The sequence below is a fragment of the Ictidomys tridecemlineatus genome, chromosome 5 (genome assembly GCF_052094955.1).
Source record: "Ictidomys tridecemlineatus isolate mIctTri1 chromosome 5, mIctTri1.hap1, whole genome shotgun sequence".
In the NCBI taxonomy this organism is placed as follows: Eukaryota; Metazoa; Chordata; class Mammalia; order Rodentia; family Sciuridae; genus Ictidomys; species Ictidomys tridecemlineatus.
Genome location: NC_135481.1, coordinates 31,124,914 through 31,148,076, shown reverse-complemented (window position 1 = coordinate 31,148,076; position 23,163 = coordinate 31,124,914). Strand labels below are relative to the sequence as shown.

Sequence of the window (23,163 nt, the reverse complement as noted above, 5' to 3'; positions counted from 1 at the left end):
TTATGCTGAGACTTAGGTGTGGACATGAGAAATTGTGATTGAAGGACCATAGGTGAAGGGTGACATGGGAGATGGTGTTTTAGACAGTCTTTTAGACTGCAGTAGGGAAAATACACTTGAGCTCTTAGGTAAAGCAGAGAGATAAAGCCTCATCCAGGTAGAAATATAGCACAGTAGGTATTAAGAACATGGCCTCTGGAATCTTCTAAAATGGTGAAGATGCTTCACTTCATGGAAGTCAACCAAAAAATATGAAGACCAGAAAAAGACACAGCTCCATCATGTTAGAAGCTAAGAGATATCACAACCATGAAGTACATAGTACAGAAAACCTAAAGATAGAAGTGACTGATAGTAAGACTGAGGAAGGTGAAATGTAAGAGGAAAGTACCACAATTAAATTGAAGATTACCAATGACAGAGAAAGAGAGAATTCTCTAAGAAAATCAACTGTAGACAGTGGCACTGCAAGCAGGAATAAAAAGGGAAGGTGCCTTCAGAATTCTAGGTAAAAGTTATTGCCCATCTAGAATTTTATATCCAGCCAATCAATCAGGTATACCATAAGAATATTTTCAGACATTCAAAGTTTCAACAATAACAGCAAACTTACCCTTTTATACCCTCCTTCAGGAAGTTAGGAGAAAACATGTTTCGTCTAAACAAGAGAGTTAAAAAAAAGAAAGACACAGGATCCCAGAAGACAGGCAAAGGAGACCCCCAGTCCTAGAGAGCAACCAATCCAGCCTATAGCAGAAGGATTAAGGGAATCCTAATGGAAGGAAGGAAATCATGTCATCTGACATATTTCCTCCAGGAAGAAAACTGTGTTTAGAGGGTGCTGAAGAGTGAGGAAAGAAATAGAAACAAAATATGAAGCAAATGGGCAGAGAGGCAATTAATTCCAGGGATATAAATGAGTTCAAGAATTTTTTCGTGTTTCTTATTTGGTTCATCAGTAGTATGTTATAAGCAAAATAATGTGAATTCTGAATATTGATTTAACCAAACTTTGTGATACTGGAAAAAAATAGGAGAGAAAACAGGAGAGAGCATATCCTCATCTTGCACAATAGGAAATTTAATAGTGATGAATCAAGAGGTAACAATACAAGCATTTAATTTAGAAATATGGAGCTTAGAAGAGTTAAAAGTTATCTACCTCTGATGAGGGGCAAAGGACAGCTGGAATTCAGCATTCTTCATTTAAGGATCTTTCAGTAGTATTTTTAAACTATGCATACCACTCTTTATTTTTTCCTCTTTATTTCCCTTTTTATTTTCCCTTCTTTTTCATTTTTAACCAAAGAAAGAGCACTCTCTGAAGTCACTTAGATTTGGATCTGAGTCTTGGGTATCTATTTTGCTATCTTTGTGAGCTTGGAATCATTACTATAAATTTCCCAAAGCTCCATCTCCTCAATTGTAATATGAGGCAATACTTTATAACCTATCACATTCTGGTAGAATTTTTTTAAGAAATGTAAATAAGATAATACACATAGAAAAGCCCTCAATAAAAATTTTTTGCTTACTTTAATTACCTATGTTCCTTCCTGAACAACCTGTCCTCTCACCCTTCTTAAGTCATTAAATTCAGGGTGGACTGAAGTCCCTAAGTGTTTGCATGTTGCACCTCAGCTCCAATGTGGAATAGAAAGTCTGATTCTCACTAAAGAAAATGAGTAGGTGACCTTTGACCTAGAGGAGCAGCTTTGATGATAGAGAACCACTGTACCCTGTGGGAAAGGAGAACTCGAGACACATTCCATTTAGCCACTGGTGAGTGGAAACTAGGTGACAGCCAGACATCTTAGAATGTCCCAGTATCTCCCCCTTGTATCACCAGTGCTTCCAGGCTAGAGCCTTAATCTATTCTACTAGTATAATAAGATCCCTCAGTTGTTTGATGCAAACCAAGCCTGAGGTATTGTGATTAGCTACCTGCCACCCACAGGTGACAGCTGCACCTGTGTGGCTGGCCAGCTTCCAACATACCCAGGGCACCTGCACCACCTCCTGCACCCTCAGCCCTGCCCTTGTGCCAATGTCCCAGCCGCCAGCTATTGAACAGGAAAATTGAGGGTTTCCTGGTGGAGGTTATTTACTTTACTGCAGGGATTATGCTGTATGCAAAGCACAGGTCCAAGGCCCTCTGGGCGATACAAAGATAAGAGTTGAACTCAACGGAAGTTACCATCTAGTGAGAGGGATAGATGATCACCCTTCATCAGATAAGGAAACAAGCTAAGTGTTTGAGAGAGCTTATTGTGGGCTGCATATGGAATAAGTAAGGTTTGTATTCATGAGAAGGCTAATTTGGAACTTCTCACACAGGCCTGGAGCAGGTAAGCACTCAGGTCAGGTGGTTATTTTTTAAGTGAAAAATAAGCATTCTTCAACCATCTGGAATTTTCCCCCCTTGGAATGAGAGTGAGGGAGAATAGCAGGGGTGAGGGACCTCTGTAAAGCCAACAATCCTTACTGAGAATAATAGCATCTTGTGCTCAGGGTGACCCTACAGTTCATTATCCAAATGGGAACATAAGAGTGAAAGATAACAAGCACACCACAACAACAGGCATTAGCCAGAACTGGCCCTGGCAAACAGACATGTGAGGTCCCTCCTTACAGGTACTAGGTAATTATAAAGGGAACAGATGCCGTGACCTATGGTCCTGAGGACCTGCTGAGGAGAATAGATTCCTGTACAGTCAGAACACTGAGAACTCCTGCAGGTTCAAACTCGTCTCAGGTGACTCTCCTGAACACTGTAGTTGAGATCCACTGGCATGAGGACCCTGTTTTCTCTTTGCACATGTCCTCCTCAGAAAAAATACTCAGGCTCATTTTTTTTTTTTCCAGTTAAACCAGTATGTAGCCATCTCTTCGGCTAGGACTCCTGAAAATACTACCTAAATTTTGACCAACCAGCTACTTAAAAATCAAATGCATGTTTACTTTTTCCCCAGTCCCTTTAGCTCCTTTGGTGTGGAGCCAATTCAAAGTTTGTTTTGGTTTGGCTTTTAACTGCCATATCAAAGTCCCTCCCCTTAGATCTGCCAGCTTCTTTCTTCAAACAGTTCTTTACAAAGAGTAATTCTTATTCCAATATCCCTTCACTTTGGCAACTTCACAGTGTAGGAAAAATAATGTAGAAAATACAGAAAACACTCTGATCTAAGTGATTGCTGTTCTGCCCAATAAATTACCATTAGACTTGAGATGAGATTCCCAGTTACCTAGCACTTTAGCCTGTTTCATTCTGTTTTCTGTTCAAATAACTGAGTAACAGAATTTACAAATTAAATGTATAATTATTTATTTCTTTTTTTTTAAATATTTTGTTTTAGTTGAGTTGAACACAATACCTTTATTTTATTTTTATGTGGTGCTGAGGGTCGAAACCAGTGCCCCGCACATGCCAGGCAAGCGCTCTACCGCTGAGCCACAACCCCAGCCCTAATTATTTGTTTACCTGTCTCTTCCACTAAGCTGTGATCTCCTGGAGAACATAAATTACCTTATTAATATAAACTACATCAAAACTACCATTGATTTGGACACCTCTGTAGGGTCCTCGTAAATGACTGGTGAAATGGAAGGCAGCCGGTCCTCACCCCACCTCTCTTGTTCTCATAAACTCCTCTTTCCGTTCTTACACTCAAAATAGCTTTTCCTTTGTGATTTTTATTAATAGCAAAGCATCTTCCTCCCAAGCCACCTAAGCAACTGGGAGCCAGCTTCCTCCTTCTCTTTCTCTTCCCATCCCATTGGGACGGTCTCACTGTCTTGGTTGAGCTCTAACTGGTCTTGTGACCTTTGGGTGTACCTGTTACAGGTAAATGTGAACTAGATTATTCTCTCCTGTTTCTTCTAGACTCTTTGATGGCTTTGTAGAAAATCAATATCTATCTATCTATCTATCTACCTATTTCCCCGCCACCACTGCAACCCCACCTCCCTGAACTGTTTTCTAGGTTTACTCTTCACCACCAAGCAGAAGAAACATTACCCAGGGTCCTACTGGTGTTAGAATGCATCTGCTCTGACAGATCTTTCCCATGGAGCCCCTCCCTTCTGGAAATTCACTGATCTTCATCAGCCCATGAAGGAAACTATTAACACATTATTCTAACTTTACATTGAATGAAATGTTGACATCATCTGGCTCTGTCCAATTGCCTCATCCTTCCCCTTAAAAATCAAAACAGGGAAAATCCAAATCTTTTGGTTATTAAATCAAAGTTCTATCAATCAGACCATAATGATTGTGTTAGAGACAGAAGGAATATTGTCTGTGGGTGGCAGAAAAGGCATAGAATTTGTGACTAATGTAAATATGTAATAAAATAAAGACAACTATTAGTGTAAATTAAATATATAAAAAAAATAAAGGCCATTATTAATATATTAAGTACAGATTACAGAGATGGTTCAGTTCGTCTCCTTCTTCTCCCTCTACCACAGAAACCAAATGATCGTGATCATAAAGTGAGAATGGCCCTGGGAAATGGCTTACGAGGAGACGTGTGGAAAGAATTTGTCAAGAGATTTGGGGACATTCACGTTTATGAGTTCTATGCTTCCACTGAAGGCAATATTGGATTTATGAATTATCCAAGAAAAATCGGTGCTGTTGGGAGAGCAAACTACCTACAAAGAGTTAAGTACATTGAAAAATGAGAGCACATGTAGTTGATTCCCAGAACACAGAGGCTTTTTAAAAGTCAAGTCATGATGACGTTATTATTAGAAGCTCATGCTGCAATTAGAGCTGTGTCCATCTGTATCACCAAGAGAAGTTTTGCTCATTCTCTGTGCTAATGATCTCAAAAAATCCATCTCAATTTAAACCATCTCAGTTTCTGTTAATATCAACCCAGTATTTCTTTGCCATCTGCAACTTATTGAAGCCTTCCTTCCTTTGTTTACGTGTGCATGGCAAAGCACCTGACAGTTGCCAGTTTCATAACTTTATTATACACTGAAATATAATATTTCCCCTCAGTTGTGCTGTACTTTACAAGCTGTTTACATGTATAGGTGCAGGGCCCAGAACTTGCACTTTGGAGCTAGTTGTTCTGAGGTGGGGTCGAGTTGCTTTTTAAAAGATATGCAGGGTTAAGACTGACTTACTTGACCTTCAGGAGCACAGAGATGCATCCCAGTTCTAGGATCTAGGGAACATTGCATCTACCTAATAATTCTACCAGAAAAATATTTTTTATTTTTAAGCCTGCTCACAGAGGTAGAGGTCCCTGTTCTCCCTCAGCTGTTTCATTGCCTAGGATCTCTGGACAATTTATCTGTCTTTTTGTGCCCAAGCATTCAGTCTACTACATGGCCCACTCAGCTGCAAAATTTGAGGGATACTTCATGAATGCAGAGCCTCCTTTGGCTTGAGTAGTCACTTTTGTCATTATGTCTCTAGACACTCATCCTGCCTGGGCATAAAAGAGCCACACCAGGAGTCTTTAGGCAACCTTTTTTTCCCCAGACACCAGCACAGTACAGAGGACAGTGGTCCATATGCATGAGAAGTTCAGCTCTGAACTGCAAAACCCAGCACCACTATATGCCAGCTGAGTGACCTGGGGCAAGTCACTTACATTTCTTAGGCTTCCACCTCATCATCCTAAAACAAAGATTTAAAATAGTAATCAGGCATGGTGGGACACACCTCTAATCCCAGTGACTCAGGAGGCTGAGGCAGGAGCATCACAAGTTTGAGGCTATCCTCAGCAATCTAGTGAGGCCTTAAGCAACTTAGCAAGACCTTGTGTCAAAATAAAAAGTAAAGAGAACTGGGGACGTAGCACAGTGGTAAAGTGCCCCTGAGTTTAGTCCCCAGTACAAAGAAAATAAAATAAAAAGAGCAAACACTGGGCTCAATACCTAACCTGTACTCAGTGTTAATAAGGATTGTTGAAAGGATTAAACCAAATACTTTATGAAAAAGCCCTTAGAAGCCAATGCCTATTGTATAATAGACTTGGATAATAGTAGCTGTAATGATCATTGCCATTGCATTTTTTATATACTGGCCTGAGCTCAAGGCATTACCCTGTTCAAGAGGCCTCTTTGACAATGGCAGCCAAAACCACACCTGCAGGAGAACCCTGCAAGGTTCTCCCTGTCCTCCATACCTGCACCATCCAATATAATAGCCACTAGTTACTAGTTATTAAATTTTAAATTATATAAATAACGTTTTTAATTCAGTTCTTCATTCACACTGTCAAGAGCTCAATAGTCACATGTGGTTAGTGACTACCACACTGAGCAGGGGAGATTGAGAACATTCTCATTGTCACAGAAAATTCTACTAGACTTCCACTGGGCAGCCATGCTACAGATTGAGAATGGAAATCCTACTGCCCACTGGAAGCATTGATGATTGGGTCAGTGTTTTCCAGTTAGCACCAATCCAACCTGGACCAGCCGAAACCCTGTAGACCAAGGTTACATGCAGTTTAGAAAAAGGGGGCCAGCAAGTTATTGATGTTGGTATTGTTGATGCTCAGAAAGAGTAGTTACAAAGAAGCTTTGCTTTCTACCAAACCTCCTTAGAAGCTGCTGCCATACATTACTAGTTCTTTGCTTTCTCATCCATTGCTTGCCATGTGTTATAAACAAAACCACTTTTTAAAAACTAAAAAGAGAAACAAGATACCCCTGCAATTGATATGGAAGAACCATTAGCATCCACAAATTCTTTACATTCTTGCAAATAATGGTAAGATTTACATTTGTTGACCACAGATGCCAACATCTATTGTTTGTTTGTTTTTGAGAGCATAATGGGCAAATACTTATTTTAATTACTCCTATCTGAAGGTACTTATTTTTGGAGAACAGCAAGGCATTTTTTTATCTACTCTTTCCATTCCTTAAAGCCTTAAAGTTTTCTGTAAATTCACATTATTTTCACAACTAAGTTTGGAGTTTGCTCTTGGTGTGTCAGCAGATACGTCATCAAATCTACCTTATCAGTGCTTTATATCTTTCTGCAATATTGAAGCCAATGGCACACGACAACTTGCATAGACAGATAGGACAATCATCAGCTTCCTCCAAGTGGTTGGAGCCTTGCATTAGGCATATGAGCCACCCGCAGTGTCACAGTCCAAATATGTGTTCAATCTCATGGGTTAAAGTCTTACAGGAATAGAGCAGCAAAACACTAGTGATTCCCTGAATAAAGTAGCTATCAAAACTGGAAGAGTCATTGGAAGATTTTTTTCTGGAGCTCCTTCACTGTGCCTTCATAGTGGGAGCTTTAGAAAAAACTGCCATATCTAGTGAAGCTGAATATTTCCATACCATCTGTCAAAGAAGCCTATCCAAAGACAAAATTCCAGGAGTCTCTTGGGTAAAGATCAATCATTGTTATTCCCACAACACAAAAGGCATCTTCAGATTTCATCTTTTTTAAGAACTTCAGGATATGCCCTGCATGAATTTGTAAATTGCGTGATCATTAACTCTAAAAGAATAGCATGTTGCAGAAACAGAAACCAGTTCTAGGAGTTTTAGAGTCAAACCATAGAAAAATGCTTCACAGTAGCCCTTGAGACATTTAATACATTCTTCACTAAAAACTTGGTGTTTCCTAGAGATCCAATGGACAGAATATAAATGCTCTGCTTCTCTGGAGAGGGTATCTTTCTATAAGGATTACTGAAAAACCATTCAATGTCTTGGGAAGCCTCAGTTTAGGAGGTGATCCAATCTGATTGTGAATTCAAAGTAATAAGTCTGAAGAGATCACTGGTTTGCTGGAAGGCTTCATTCATTTGTTGCTGTTCCTTAGCATCTAATTTCTCATACTGTGACACAAACATTGGGTTCTTAGAGATGAGAACTGTTTTTAGTGTCTGTTCAGAGTGACATAATACTTGCATAATGACAGGTCTCATCTATTCACATCAAGTTCCTATGTAGAGCTTTCATCCTTCCCTTTATAAAGGAATTGAAGTTTTTACCTTACAAGGACAGGCATGTCCAGAAGGTGCTATGGAGGGTACCTTAGCTACCCCAACAGGCCATACCACTGCCCGCCACCACCTGTATTTTTTAATGAAGTTATCTGCTCCAACTAAAGCATGTGATTGATTACTTTATCCCATAGACTTGGATATAAATTTTAAATGGAGACAGTAATCATGGCTGACAATTATATCCAAATACTGTCATATTTGTGATTATCCATTAGTAGGAAAAATAATATACTTAGTATTGCTCTTATTGAATTATTTAAATTTAAATTCTTATCTCATTAAAAAACTGTTAAGTGTGATAGAATTTTAATTTTGTGGTCAAGGGCATGAAATAATTTTAGCTTTGATTTTTGAATATTTTGTAGAACATGTCCCTGAAAATGTGAAAAATATAATGATAGCATATTAATATAAGGTTATATAAGATTTTTAAAACCCACCAAAAGACATGTAAAAGAATGTTCATAACAGCTTAATTTATAATAGCCCAAACTAGAAACAGTCCAAATACCCATTAACAGGAGAATAGACAAATTGCTATATATTTATAGAGGGAAAATTTCATGACAATAATAAATGAACTACTTTGGATAGGGATATAGTTCAGTAGTAGAGCAGTTGCCTAGCATGCATCAGGCCCTGGGTTCAATCCCCAGTCCTATAAAAACTAATAATGATAATAATTAATAAACCACTAATAAGAACACAAACATGGATGGATAAATATTCAGAGATATACTGAATGAAAGAAGCACACATAAAGGCATACATACACTTCACTCATTTGAGATTTAAAACTAATTGATGGTGATAAAAGTCACAATAGTGGCTGATTTCATGGAAAGGACCAGGAGCAAATGTTTTAAGTGAAATGAGAATGTTTAGTATCTTAATGTAGGTAGTAACTACATGGCCGTACACAAAAGCAAAATTTCACTGAGCTGTACACTTACCATATGTGCACTTCATGTACTTTATATAATTAAGTATATAAAAACTGTAACAGAATTTGTACTCAAGATGATATTTTTAAATTTTGTTAGAAAGTCATAACTTATGAACTGATTAAATATGATGTGGAGAAAGACGAACCTGTCCGTGATGGAAATGGATATTGCATCAAAGTTCCCAAAGGTACAGTGAATTTTTTGTTCATATATCCTGTGACTTTTCTTATCACAGGATTTTTAAGACTAATGCATTATTTCCAGATGGTTTAATTACTCTCAAAAATAGTTATAGGAATTAGCTTCTGCTTCAAATTTCCAGGGCGCTAATTTGTCATTACGTGTAACATAATTATGGTTTTAAGGCTAGCTTAACAACTCCTTGCTTATAAGGTAAGTGTTTTGTGGAAAGCTATAGGGATACTGCCACATCAATGATCATAGCAGCACAATTCACAATAGCTAGACTGTGGAACCAACCTAGATGTCCTTCAATACATGAATGGATAAAAAAAAAATGTGGCATTTATACACAATGGAGTATTACGCAGCACTAAAAAATGACAAAATCATGGAATTTGCAGGGAAATGGATGGCATTAGAGCAGATTATGCTAAGTGAAGCTAGCCAATCCTTAAAAAACAAATGCCAAATGTCTTCTTTGATTTAAGGAGAGCAACTAAGAACTGAGCAGGGAGGAAGAGCATGAGGAAAAGATTAACATAAAACAGAGGCAAGTGGTGGGAGGGAAAGGGAGAGAGAAGGGAAATTGCATGGAAACAGAAGGAAACCCTCAACGTTATATGAAATCACATATAAGAGGTTGTGAGGGGAAAGGGGGGAAAACAAGGGAGAGAACTGAACAACAACAGATTAGGTAGAGAGGGAAGATGGGAGGGGAGGGGAGGGGAGGGGAGGGGGTAGTAGGGGATAGGAAAGGCAGCAGAATACAACAGTCACTAATATGGCATTATGTAAAAATGTGAATGTGAAACTGATGTGATTCTGCAATTTGTGTTTGGGGTAAAAATGGGAGTTCATAACTCACTTGAATCAAATGTATGAAAGATGATGTGTCATGAGCTTTGTAATGTTTTGAACAACTAAAAAAAAAGAAAGGAATATGAAAATATGGCTTCAAGGCTACAGTTAACTTCAGGTGGTCTTGTGTAGTTATGTGCATAAATCATTATCAGTACAAGATCAGCATTAAACTAATTTCAAGTGTGTGTTAATATGTGTATATGTAGTATACATGCATATGCATGTACATGATGTATATGAACATGTGTATGAAAATGGTACTTTCTGCAGCCAGCTTATTAACAGTGGGTTCTATGGCATCAGTCTTAAGAGAAATTGAAAATAAAATTTGCTTATTTCTAGCACACAAAATAAAAACTTTCTTTCTTCTGTCTTAGGTGAGGTTGGACTCCTGATTTGCAAAATTACACAACTTACACCATTTAATGGCTATGCTGGAGGAAAGACTCAGACAGAGAAGAAAAAACTGAGAGATGTCTTTAAGAAAGGAGACCTTTACTTCAACACTGGAGATCTCTTAATGATTGATCATGATAATTTCGTCTACTTCCATGACAGAGTGGGAGACACATTCCGGTTGGTTTTTCTGCATTATTGAGTTTAAATTAAACACAGGCACAATTTGGTTTATTCCTAAATTGGAATTGCATTCCAATTGGGTTATGCTGCTTCATTTCCTCTTGTCTCTGATATATCATTTCAACCTCTAGTTTGCCCAGAGAATAAAAGGCAAAATACATGAAGTGTAGCTCTGTAATGCCCACTTAACTTGGCTGAGCAACACTAGATAATCAAATGAGGTAGGAAAGCTGTGTCTGATTTTTGGAGGTTAATGCCTGTCCAACTACTCTCATTTGTCCTCTATTATTAGGACAGCCAGGAATTTTCACAATGTTCCCAGTCATGGGGCTTTTCTTCAGCCAAAATCAAATGCAATTAATGTGGAATTGATCTGGCTGAATAGGAAGTGAGAGGTGCAGAGCCCATCCTCCTCCTCTTCTTCCCTTTTTCTCCCTCCCCAACGAAATGGCTTCCATTGGAACCCCAAAGTCAGCAAAAGGAACTTTGAAAGTCATTCTAATAGACCATGAAGTTAATCCCCAACATTAACCCAGTCAGAAAGAAGCCTTCCTTCTAACATAGGCTTCTTTTCTTTGGGAACTCCCCGACAACAGGCAGGCCCTGTGTCTGCTGGCCACCCCACAGCACTGAGCCCAGTGCCAGACACACATAACTTTTGATATAAGTGAATGAGGAGGTAATGGAAGTCATCTGACTACAGTAGAATGAGCATGGTTGAATAAGAACCAAGCTCCCAGGGTCACTTCCACTACTGACCAGCAGCATTAGCAAAGCAGATGCTGCTGGTCAGTAGTGGAAGTGCTCTGCTTTACCTCAATTCTTTTCACCCATTTCATGAGTGTCCTGATGATTCTTGAGATTTCTTCCTTCCCCGATATTCCACAACTCAAGATCCAAATTATTATTTAATGCCACCTTCATATTACTAAGAAGATACATCTAAGAAACCTAGAGAATTTTTATGCAAAACAAAGTTCAACTCTTTATTAAGTGAAAAATAGCACTTGGTGAGCCTTAATATGATAATCTCCCTGTAACAAAAGTATGATATTTTTCCCTTTTTCTTGCTGCCTGGAGACCTTGAAATACAAGTATAAGTTCTATGAAACAGAAGTTCACTAATTGAATTAAATAGCAACTTAAGTTGGTAAATGAGGAAAGTGAGAGGTCTAAACACAGCAAAAAAAAAAAAAACAGTTGAGATTTATTTCTGATTTCTAGGGCCTTTCTTAGCCACGGTTGTATTTTAACCTTAGAATGCCATTCGTTGTCAAGTTTTGCTTGGCAAGACTAAAATCCCACCTATCTTTAGCTTTACCTTTTATACCTTTACCTTCTATTCCTCAAGCAGAATGCCGGGACTAATTTGGGGAGTAGAGGGTCAAGATGGGGAAGATTGAGACCACCACCCCAAAGAGGTCAGAAGGAAGCACCTGCTCTCTGCATTTGCAACCTGGGCCAGAAAGCACCGGGAACCTCTGCTAACTGGCCTTTTCTTCCAGGTGGAAAGGGGAAAATGTGGCCACCACGGAAGTTGCTGACATAGTAGGACTGGTTGATTTTGTCCAAGAGGTGAATATTTATGGAGTGCCTGTGCCAGGTATGTACAAGATATTATACATCTGAACCTCAACTCGTGCAGGTACTGAATATATTTAACTTCAAGGCAGTTTGTCACTGCCTTCTCCTTCCAGCTGGAGAATTCAACAACTCGATGTCAGTCACCAGGGTATAAGGAGCTTTGTGTTCCCTAGTAACAGGAAACTCAGTATATCTAAGCTGGCTTCCACTGTTTCTGCGCTCTCAGGCAAGCAGAGTCTCCCAAATGCAGTGCTCCTCCGTGCTGTGTCTGGCACTCTTCCAGAAAAGATGTGTCGAGTTTGTGAGAGCTGGGAAATGGCGAATGAGGCAGCACAAATAAGAGCGACTACCATTGCTAAAAAGAAAACCTGGGAAGGAACTGATTTTATTCGGATTCTTTTTTTAAAGCAGGTCCCTGACCCTAACCCAGCTCACTGAGTTTCATAATCATCACAGACCACATCTGCAGATCTGCTTCTGCCAGCAGTGTGGAAAGAAACAAGGTCTAACCTTAAGTCCTGCCTCCAATACCTGCTGGCTATTTGACCTCAGGCAAGTCACTAAAATTAGGGATAATACTTGCCCTGCAGTTGAGATTGTCAGGAGAATTAATTTTATTTCATAAATACTAAACATGTATTTACCAAATTTATACATGAGGATATTCATGAGAATAAATTATTTGAATTATAGATGTCAGAGGGGAGTGAAACTTCCAAACCATTACCCAAATATAACATGCTAGTTCCCTGAGAATTCAGTATTTGGGATTCTCACCCATGTGTTCAAAATGGAAATCCAAAAGTTCCTCTTTCCTGAGCTGTGACAGTTTCACGTGACCTTGTGCTGTCCTTTTATTTTTTGAAGAATGTTTGACAATCTCTCTTGCCTGTTCCTCTATGACCCTCTGATACTAACTCAGTGGGAAATATGGTCGGTCACATGTCAGGGCACAGAGTAGGAGAGGGTACAGAATGCTCCTTGTGTTGGTCCCAAGGAAAATGCACTAGACTCTAAACTGAACTAATATAACACTAGGGTCCAAGTCATGGTTGTCAACTGTCCTGCCATACCAGGGTCTTCTTGTAAAGCCCTCTTAGAAGGTCATACGTGCTTCTGAATGCTGGATTTTAAGAAGGTAACACAAACAAGAAGTCAAGCGAATCTGAAAAATGGAACAAAAGGACCTAGCCCAGTGTTCCTCAAAGTGGGATCCCCAGACCAGCCATATCTGTATCACCTGGGAACTTGTTTAAAATGAAGATTCTCAGGCTGGGGTTGTAGCTCAGTGGTAGTGTTCTTGTCTAGCACATGTGAGGCCCTGGGTTCCATCCCTAGCACCCATAAAGATAAATAAATAAAATAAAGGTATTGTGTCCATCTACAACTTAAAAAAATATATATTTTTTAAATGAAGTTTCTCGGGTATCATGAAAATCAAAGAGAGATTAATAGAGTAGAGGAAAGGGATCAGGGGGAAGAGGAAGGGAAGGAAAGGAGGAAATACAGTAGAATGATACTGACCAAATTATATTGTTACATTGTGTGCATGTACAAATAGGCAACAACAAATTCAGCCATTATTACAACTATAATGTACTAATAAAAAATATGGAAAATCTTAAATGCAAAAATAAATAAATAAAAATGCAGTTTCTCAGGCCCATCCCAGTCCTGCTACATCAGAACTTCTAAGATGGGGACCAGGAAGCTGTTTTCACAAACCCTCCGGTGATTCTTAAAAATACTAAAGTCTAATTTGGAAGTGATGAAAATGTTCTAGAACTAGATTCTGGTGGTGATTGTATAACATCTGGGCTTCACTAAGTACCATTGAATTCTATACTTTTGAATTATAAAAATGATGAATTTATGGTATGGGTTTTAATTTTTAAAAAAAACACACTAAAATCTAAGAAGCACTGAAGCCCAATAGTTCCCAAAATTTGGTCAATTATCAAAATCATCTAGAAAACTTCAAAACCTAAACCTAATGGGTCAAAACCTCTGGGGTTTGGAACTTGAAATCTGGTGATGTCTTTTTTTAATTCCCAAATAAGTCTAACAAGCAGTTAGACTTGGGGACCATGTATATAAAACAAGGAAGAGGAGGTTAATGGAATTAAAATAACTGGAAGATAGTCTGGTAGAACGAGGTATTCTGTATTCCCCAGTGATCAAAACCAAAACTAATGGGTTGAAATTATCAGAAGAAAACTTTGGCCTGAGAACTTTCCTGTAACTAGAGAGACCAAAAATTAAGTGGGCTTTTCTCCTGTTCCACCAGCTGGGGCATGATGTACAGGGAGGTTGATTGTCTACCTGGGATCCTAGTATCATTCTTGCAGCAGTGAAAAATTAGAGATGAACTCTGAAGTCCCTCCCAACTTTCAGATTCTGGATTATCCTTGCCACTCTTGCTGCCACCTGGCCTCCTATCCATAAGAAGGCAGTCCCATCCCAGCTTGGAAATGCAGTAGGCCCATGAAAGTAAGGCACCAGTCCACCATGATTGATCCTCAGCACAGACTTCATAGATCTTAGCTTAGCGCCAGAAGAGAACTTCCGGTTTTGTGCCTAGACTGGAGATGACTTTTTCTGGGTGTCACACCAGAATTGTTCAACTACTCTCTAGAACTTTCCATGCACAACTTAACTTTCTGAAATCGTTGCCAGGTGACAGTATGCACAGGGGAAGAGGCTAGGGCTACAGTCTGCTCCAGAAATGTTCAGAGTCAAAGTGGTAAGATAATGGGTTTTATTCAAAACCAGCTTTGAAGGAAAAGAGAAGAAACTTCCACCTTTTGTCTATTTCTTATGTAGGCAGGTAGCTGAATCCAGGCAGTCAGGATCCAGACAAGGTCCCTGAGCTAGGCTGCTAGTAACACAATGATAAAATGGTGTATATCTCCACTGTCCAGGATAGCAGCCAATAGCCACCATGTAGCTACTGAGGACTTGAAACATGGCTAGTACAACTGAGAAATTGCATTTTTTATTTTACTTAATTATACTTAAAATTTAGTTTTATAGCCACATTGGACCAAAGGCTACCACATTAGACAGTGCAGTTCTAGAGAACGCCTAGCCAGAAGTGATCTTTAAATTTAGCCCATAGCTGCTGTCGACTGGAACCTTCTTCCTGGAGCTGAGCTAACCCCAAACCAAGCTGTGTGAATCAGGACAAGAGGTTTGACACCCAACAGTCGCATCTGCCCCTTGTCCAGCTTTGCTTTGTCACTGCCAAAACAGGAAATAAGGAGCTAGTTGATGCAGATTTCTGTTGCGTCAGCCCTTGCCTTCATTCTAAAAGAAACTTATTGGAGACATTTGAGATTGCTGAGACAGGTGCCAGCGATCCCTAAAGAAAGAGGGTCTGCTGCCCCACCACTCTTCTTTAGATGAAAGGCAAACCAGATAAGGTGACATTTCTTTTTTTGGTTTGTTTGGGGAGGTTTTGTTTCGTTTGAGTTTTTTTGTTTTTTTTTTTTTAATCTTCTTTAGAGCCATAGGTAAACATACAATCACCATGGGAGAGATTTCAAAAGCTGGGGCCCAGGTGACCCAGATGGGCTCCTTCCCAGTCTCTGATTACAGCTAAGTAGTTCAGGGAAGTGGACCTGGACTCCCACTGGGTCTACTGGATCGTGTAGAAGATGTATTAATACCTAATTACGACGGTCCTCACAAGAAAACAATGGTAATTGTTCTGAACACCTCTCCACTAACAGCCCTGCTATTAGGATCTGTTTTCTCTGTGGTGTTGCACAGCCTCTTGAGGCTGGTGGGCATGAATGGGAGGGCACCAAACAGTTCACCTCCTCACCTGCCTTCACCCTCCTGTCCTGCAACTTCTCTGAGGTGCAGACGGCAAAGCTATTAGGAACCTTGATTAAATAAATAAGTCTCCAAGGTGAATTTGTGCCTGGAGGTGCAACTAAAGAACAACCTAAGCTCACTGATTCATGATGGTACAGCAAGGACTTGTCACTAGAATCCAAAAACAACTTTTTTTTTACCACAAGTTTGACCTGTGTCCCACTGAGTTATCTCTGTGTTGGCTGCCAAGGAGGACAATGGTCACAAGCATAGGATCTGAAGCCAGCCTGCCTGGATTCAGTTTCTGCTTAGTATTCGCATTGTGATCTTGATCAAGTCTCTTAATGGCTTTAAGTCTCAACTTCTTTATCTGTAAAATGGAGATAACATCTGTACTCCTTCATAATGTTGTTATAAGAGTTAAATGAGAGAATTTGTAATATATATCTACTAAAAATTCAACCAATGCAGAGCTATTAGGAGTCTTACTGTGAGTAATAGTATATTCACCTGAGAAAAACTTGCACATATATTTGAAGTAAAAATTCCAACTATACAAAAGTTATCCATGCTGTACTATATGGGCTCAGTGCATAGCTCCTTGAACTAACAAAGTCTCACAAATGAAATAAACAGCTACAACACCTCTAATGTTTTCTCACCTCATATCTAGGTCATGAAGGTCGAATTGGCATGGCCTCCATCAAGATGAAAGAAAACCATGAATTTGATGGAAAGAAACTCTTTCGGCACATTGCCGATTACCTGCCTAGTTATGCAAGGCCTCGGTTTCTGAGAATACAGGTGAGACATCTTACCAAGTTCAATTATCTTCTCTCTTAGAGACCCCTATCTATTGGGGAACAACTCCCCTTCTCCCTGGAGTGACCACATTTGCCAAATTTGCCTTGCCTTTTCCAGAAAGTTTGAAAAGAAGTTCAACAAGGAAGCAAAATATCCAAAAATGTAGCTAGCAGAAATCCAATCCTAATCCCTTTCTCCCTGAAATGACAAGGAGACTATTCAACAATAGACTTGGTAAAAAAAAAAAAAAAAAAAAGTCTGTGTAGCTGAGGTATGACAGGCATTTTAAATAGAAATGCTCTAGTTAATAGAAATGTTGTTTTCAATTTTAAGGAATACAAAAATATACAAAAATCCTACCCCATAGGGTAAAATTTAATTAGGCATCATTAGCCAGTTGGAACTACCAAACTTGACAACCCTGCTAGAGGGATTTTTTTTTTCCTTTCTAAAACTTAATCCTTTTATTTGGTTCAATACTCTTGCTTTCAGACTTTAAGCTCTGTGATTCTCTACCAAAGGCTTGAGGAAAAAAAAAAAGTCTTAAGGTTCTAGATATTGGTGAGTGTATAGGTTTATTTCTATTGATGTATATTCATTAAACACTGACATTTAATTTTCAACCAGATGGTAAAGATATGTCAACATGAAATATCTTCAGAGATCTCAATTAACATTGAAGGAAGTGTTCCGTCTAACAAACAGATGGAGACAACAGAGCTCCCTGTGTGTAAATGATCCCTCCTCCCACTCCCACTGTTAGCCCAGACACCCAGGGGATACCAGAAGCCTTACCAACCACCAGGCTCAAAAATCTAGTTACAGGTATCTCACCATTGGCAGCCTTTCCTGCCCCACAGATGATCCTAAGGACATAAGACAATAAAAACAAATCCCTCACACTAGGCTCTCCATGGAACTTCTGAAAACAGGCCAAATAGATATCACTTCTCAGCTCTCACCTGACCCACAAATGCCAATGATTTGAGTCCCCCTGCCCCACCTCTACTCCTCACCCTGCTCCCTAATCTATTGCAAAACATAATGCAATGTGGATTGTTTGATCTTTTTCAGGATACCATTGAGATCACTGGAACTTTTAAACACCGAAAAGTAACTCTCATGGAGGAGGGCTTTAATCCCACAGTCATCAAAGATGCCTTATATTTCTTGGATGACACAGCAAAAACATATATCCCTATGACAGAGGACATTTACAAAGCCATAAATGATAACACTCTGAAAATCTGAATATCCCCAGAAGGATAACTCACATTTCCAGAAAGAAACTGAATGGACTTAATACAGCCACTCAAAATAATCCATCCTTAATTTGGTTGAAGATTATAAAATGCAATTTTTTTTAGGAATTATTCACATCAGTAAGGGAACAGGTATTGTTGTTTTAATTACACCTGAACCTTTGTAAGTGAAAAGATTTAGAAACAATTATTTTTTTCAACGTGCACCTACTGTTTGTATTTGTAAACTGAGCTCATTGGAGGGACAGCCTTATTTTTTTTTAAATATATAATAAAATAGACAAACACCAGCACACGAAATGACACTGTCTCTTGGGTTCTTTGCTGACTTTATTCTAAATGCAGCTGTGTCACTTACTCCAAAACCTGAAAGCCTCACTGGTCACTTGTCACAGGTGTCCAAGTAATGGCATTCTAGATTTAAAAAGATGGCAGCGGACAGGGAAGACCCACAATGAACAATCCAACAGAAATCCAACTCCAGTGTAAGGAAACCAGCTCTTCCCACCCATAATCACCCTGGTCACTGTGTACAAACAGCATTATACCACAGTGGCAATGCCATCCATAGTCCTTAAAGAAGCCTAAGTCTATTGTATCAGAGTCCTATACATGAAAAGTGTTCAATAAATATTTTGTAACTACATTGAGTATGGTGAGCTCACATGTCTTCAGGATTCACATAATGTAGATGAGAGAAACAGCTCAGGAATGAATGTGGCAAACACGAACAGCTACTACTCAGCTTCAGTCAGCTGATTATTGGCATGCAAGAATGCTGGGATTGTCTAATTATTTGGAAAACAGAAATCCAGATTTTTATGCAATCTCTCAACTTTTAAAACGTGAAGTCTCAACATTTTGAAACTTCCATGCACCTCAAATATAATGTTTCTATGAGCCAGGTTAAGTCCCTGCTCTCTGAGAAGCACTCCACTACACACACTCGCACATGCTGCATGCAGTTGGAACTCTGTCCCATGCTTCCAGGTGGGAACTGGTTCCACTCCACAGTCTCCTGCCTGCTCAAGGGCCTAGGGCCTTTGGGTAAGGTACAGGATAGGATGGTTTGGGACCTTCTGAGGAACTTTTTCAGAAAGCCCTTTCTCCTTCCATTCAGCTGCCTCCCTTCCTGAGTAGCACTTCTTGCTCTCCACAGTGATCAATAGCAACCATTTCAGAAGCAGATCCTGGGTGGAGATACTTAAGACACATTCTTACCTAGAGCTTAACCTAAGCCACAGGATCATCACAGTCACTGACCTTAGTCCCCATCCAGAAAATGAGACCCAAGTTCACCCCAGCATCCCTAGAAGCAGTCAAGATTCCTTCCCTCAGACATCCTCCAATGACCAAGATCTGACAAGGAGTCCCAGTTCTCCCCAAGCTTAGTCCCCATAAAGCCCTAGGCAAACACGTCTGGGATCCTCAATGATATATAATGAGGAAGGCCACCACCCTCACCTCCGATACAGTACTAGAAATATTGTATACAAGTAGTCTCTCTACTCTTTTAAAAAGTGACTTCTATGAAGACTTATAACCAGAATCCCTGCCCCCACTTACTAGGCCTAATAATAAACATTTCCTTAGCACTTAATCTACATGAGGGACTTGAGGCTGGCCCAAGGAAAACTTTGGATATGCTGCATCTTAATGAATTTTTCCTATTGTTTAGAATGATTATTGCTTGTGTATCAGAGCCTGGGTATTTTTGCAAAAATTCTCTATGTCTTTGCTTTATTGATTTTTCTGGTGAGAACTTGAACCCAAGTAATGCAAGGTAAGCAGATCCTGTGTTTTGGAGTTCCATGTCCACAATTGCGTTACATGGCATCTCACCAAATTGATTCCATTTGACCCCAGGTTAAGTTAAAGCAGTGATGTTACTCTTTCCCTAGGGGCATCTTTTCAGGTGAGAGGTCAGCACTTGCACCATTAGCCAGAATATGAGTGTTCCATTAACCAGAGCTTACTGGACTCTGACCTATTTTGGCTGATGTTTTAGATGATTCAGTTAGAAAATCAGAAAACGGTGCCCTTACATCTCCCCCAGCTCTGCTTCCCAGCCTGATGGGCTTCCTCAGCCTCTCACTTCCCCAAACCTCCCAGATTCTAGTCAGGTACACAGCTCCATTATGAAGGATTAAGCACCAGTATAATATCTGTAATTCTGGGTTTGCACACATGTAAACAAAAGAAAGCTACCACCCGTGAGAGAGAAATCCACTCTAAAGACTGGTTTATCTCTTAAAAGATCAGAAATCACTGAGCACAGAGGTGAAGTCTGTAATCTCAATGGCTTGGGAGGCTGGGGCAGGAGGATTGCAAGTTCAAAGCCAGCCTCAGCATTTTACCTCAGCAACTTAGTGAGGCCCTAAGCAACTCCGTGAGACCCTGTCTCTAAACAAAGTATTAAAAAGAGCTGGGGATGTGGCTCAGTGGTTAAGCACCCCTGGGTTCAATCCCAGTTGCAAAAAAAAAAAAAAAAAAAGTCAGAAATCAAATTCATAGAACTAGGTAAACAAGTTAGCTTTATTTGAAAGCATAAATTTGTAATCAATGCATAGAGAGGATGCTCCATGCTCCAAAATAATTTGGGGATGAAACTGGGAAGTGTCGGCATTTGAAATGGAAGCCAGTAAGAGTCAGTACAGGTATGGAGAAGACTGACCAACTGTAGTGACCCACCCTAAAAGATAACTTCTTAAATGTGTTGTTTATTTCTACGTCCACTCTCCAAGCATTTAGTGAGTGCCCATTAAGAACCAAGAGATACACTCAGCACTACTGTGATGGACTTCTCCAAGCCTGTCTCCAGGAAGTCAGGTCAGACCTTCAAAGACTGGAAGGGACCCCTAGAAGAAGGGCCAGAGTCCTTTCCATGTGTTTTAACTTTTCTACAATCATTACTTTGTCATTGAAGTTGGTGGGGCCGTATGAAGTCGGTAAAGAGGTAAAAAGAAATTGTTACTTAGCGTCACCCAGCACTGTTGGAGGGGAGGTGGGCTTACTGGCCACCTAGTCGGCTGGACCGCTATCTTCCAGAGCACACTAAACATCAGGTGGTAGGGAATATGAGATTAATGGTGCATCCCATTAAGATTTTCACTTTCCACCGGGCACAGTGGCACACACCTATAACCTTGGGAGGCTGAGACAGGAGGATTGAGAGTTCAAAGCCAGCCTCAGCAACTTACCAAAGCCCTAAGCAACTCAACAAGATCCTGTCTGTAAATAAAATTAAAAAAAAAAAAAAAAGAAGCGGCTGAAGTTGTGGCTCAGTAATTAAGGGCCCCTAGGTTCAATTCCTGGTACACACACACACACACACAAAAAAAATATATCATCACTTTCCCTTGGCTCAGATTTCATGCATCTATGAAAATAAACTCCATGAAGGCAGAGACTGTGTATCTTGCTCATCATTATATCCTCAGTACCTGGCACATAGTGGGCAATTTATTGCTTGTTCATCACACAACCTGTTAAACATGCAGTTCTCTATGTAAGTTTTTCTACTGGGGGAAAGAGCTAATTAAACCATCTAATGTTTATAGTACACATAGAGCAATGGTTCTCACATTTAAACACTGATAATCACCTTGGAAAAAAGAAAGAAAATTGCCTTGAAGTCTTATTAAAATATGGAATACTGAATCTCACCTCCCAGAGTTGGAATTGGAATTTGCATTTCTAACAAACTGCCATGTGACATTGGTGCTATTGGTTGGGGACCACATTTTGGGAACCATTAACACAAAGAAAAGCACCTTAAGTTATAAGTCAGGCATGCTTAGTTGCTGTAACTCAGTTCCTCAGGACTGAATTATCTCCTAATACCTGAGGCTCAGCTCTTAGATCAGAGTGGCTCAAAGTGCAGGCCCCAGGAAAGGCAGAGCATCAGGATGCTTTTTACTCCTAGATATTCACATCAATTAACCACTTATATTTATTTATTACACATTGTGCTTTAGCAAAATCTCAATTGATCCTAAAGAGTAGTAGAACAGTGCTTCTCAAACTTGTGCATCAGGCTCACCTGGAGATGCAAACTGCTTTTGACCCACACTCACCCGTTTGACAAGCAAGTTAATCTAAAGCAGTAGTCCCCAAATGATGCTGCATATTAATATCAACATCACCTTTAATCCCAAAGATTAAAACTAAAATCTCATACCAAGTAGACTAAGATTTCTGGGAGTGGGAGCCAGGGACCATTTTTTTAAATACCCCCCAGGTGATTCCAGGGTATTTAAAAATTCAGGATCAGTGATATAGAACAAGTGGCAACGTGAAGCTTTAAGCTCTTAACAAAGATTCTCTCTTGGACCAAACTCTAGCCAGGCTCCTCTGAGCCCTCTTTTCAATGAGTCCTCAATCTTGGCCTATGGACACTTGTACAAACTCTAACCTAGTGTCTAACAGGCCAAGGTCACATCCTTAAAAGGACCCTAGACTTCCCTGAAGTTCTCACCTAAGAAAATGCAAGCCTTCCAAAAAAACTTACTGCTAGTTCCAACTAACATCTGAAGATAAGCCCCATGCCCTGTCTGTGGCAGGGTAGGACCCTAACTTTGATAAGGACCATTAATAAACCCAGGTGCATTTCATATGAAGCAGCCCCATACCTACTTTTTGTAACTATTTTACATTCCCGACTCTACCAAGTTCCTACTGGCACCTATCCCTTTAAAATGTCAATTACCTCTGTACTGTCTCAAGTTGAGTTCAGTTCACACTGGACTCTTTTCCCTATTACAATAGTTTATTGCTGAGTAAAATTGTCCTTGCTACTTTAACTAGTATACAGTTTTATCTTTTATGCTCGTCATATAACCAATTTTAGAGCCACTCCCTATGAATTAATCATAGCAAGCTGCCCATGAGCATAGCTTTTTTTTTTAACTATAAGGTCCAGAATAGAGAAAAAATGTACACGTTCCAAACCTAGAGATGGGACATTTAAGTGTACTAGAGGACTAGAGTTGGTCTGCTGGACAGTGAGCTTCTGATCAAGTACAATCCTGAACTGTTCTGTAGAGTGGAAACAACACGGGCCCCATTGAAAAGAAGAGGACCTAGTTTTGTCCTTTTAAAGCTCTGGGACCAGAAGCCAGG

At 39.7% G+C, this 23,163-nt stretch overlaps 1 protein-coding gene and 1 pseudogene across 2 annotated transcripts in view; one reads left to right on the top strand and one right to left on the bottom strand.

Annotated features, from left to right (window-relative positions):
- The window catches only part of Slc27a2 (solute carrier family 27 member 2), a 38,996-nt gene extending 20,654 nt beyond the window's left edge, over window positions 1–18,342 (top strand). For both annotated transcript variants that reach the window (XM_078049630.1, XM_005316553.5), the window contains 6 exons: window positions 4,471–4,665; window positions 9,047–9,137; window positions 10,372–10,570; window positions 12,079–12,176; window positions 16,650–16,780; window positions 17,855–18,342. In XM_078049630.1, the coding sequence (XP_077905756.1) occupies window positions 4,471–4,665; window positions 9,047–9,137; window positions 10,372–10,570; window positions 12,079–12,176; window positions 16,650–16,780; window positions 17,855–18,031 (891 nt within the window). In that variant the 3' untranslated portion in view covers window positions 18,032–18,342. The remainder of the gene's footprint in view (window positions 1–4,470; window positions 4,666–9,046; window positions 9,138–10,371; window positions 10,571–12,078; window positions 12,177–16,649; window positions 16,781–17,854) is intronic.
- Window positions 6,845–8,136, bottom strand: LOC120886391 (archaemetzincin-2 pseudogene; annotated as a pseudogene).
- Window positions 18,343–23,163: the final 4,821 nt, after the last annotated feature.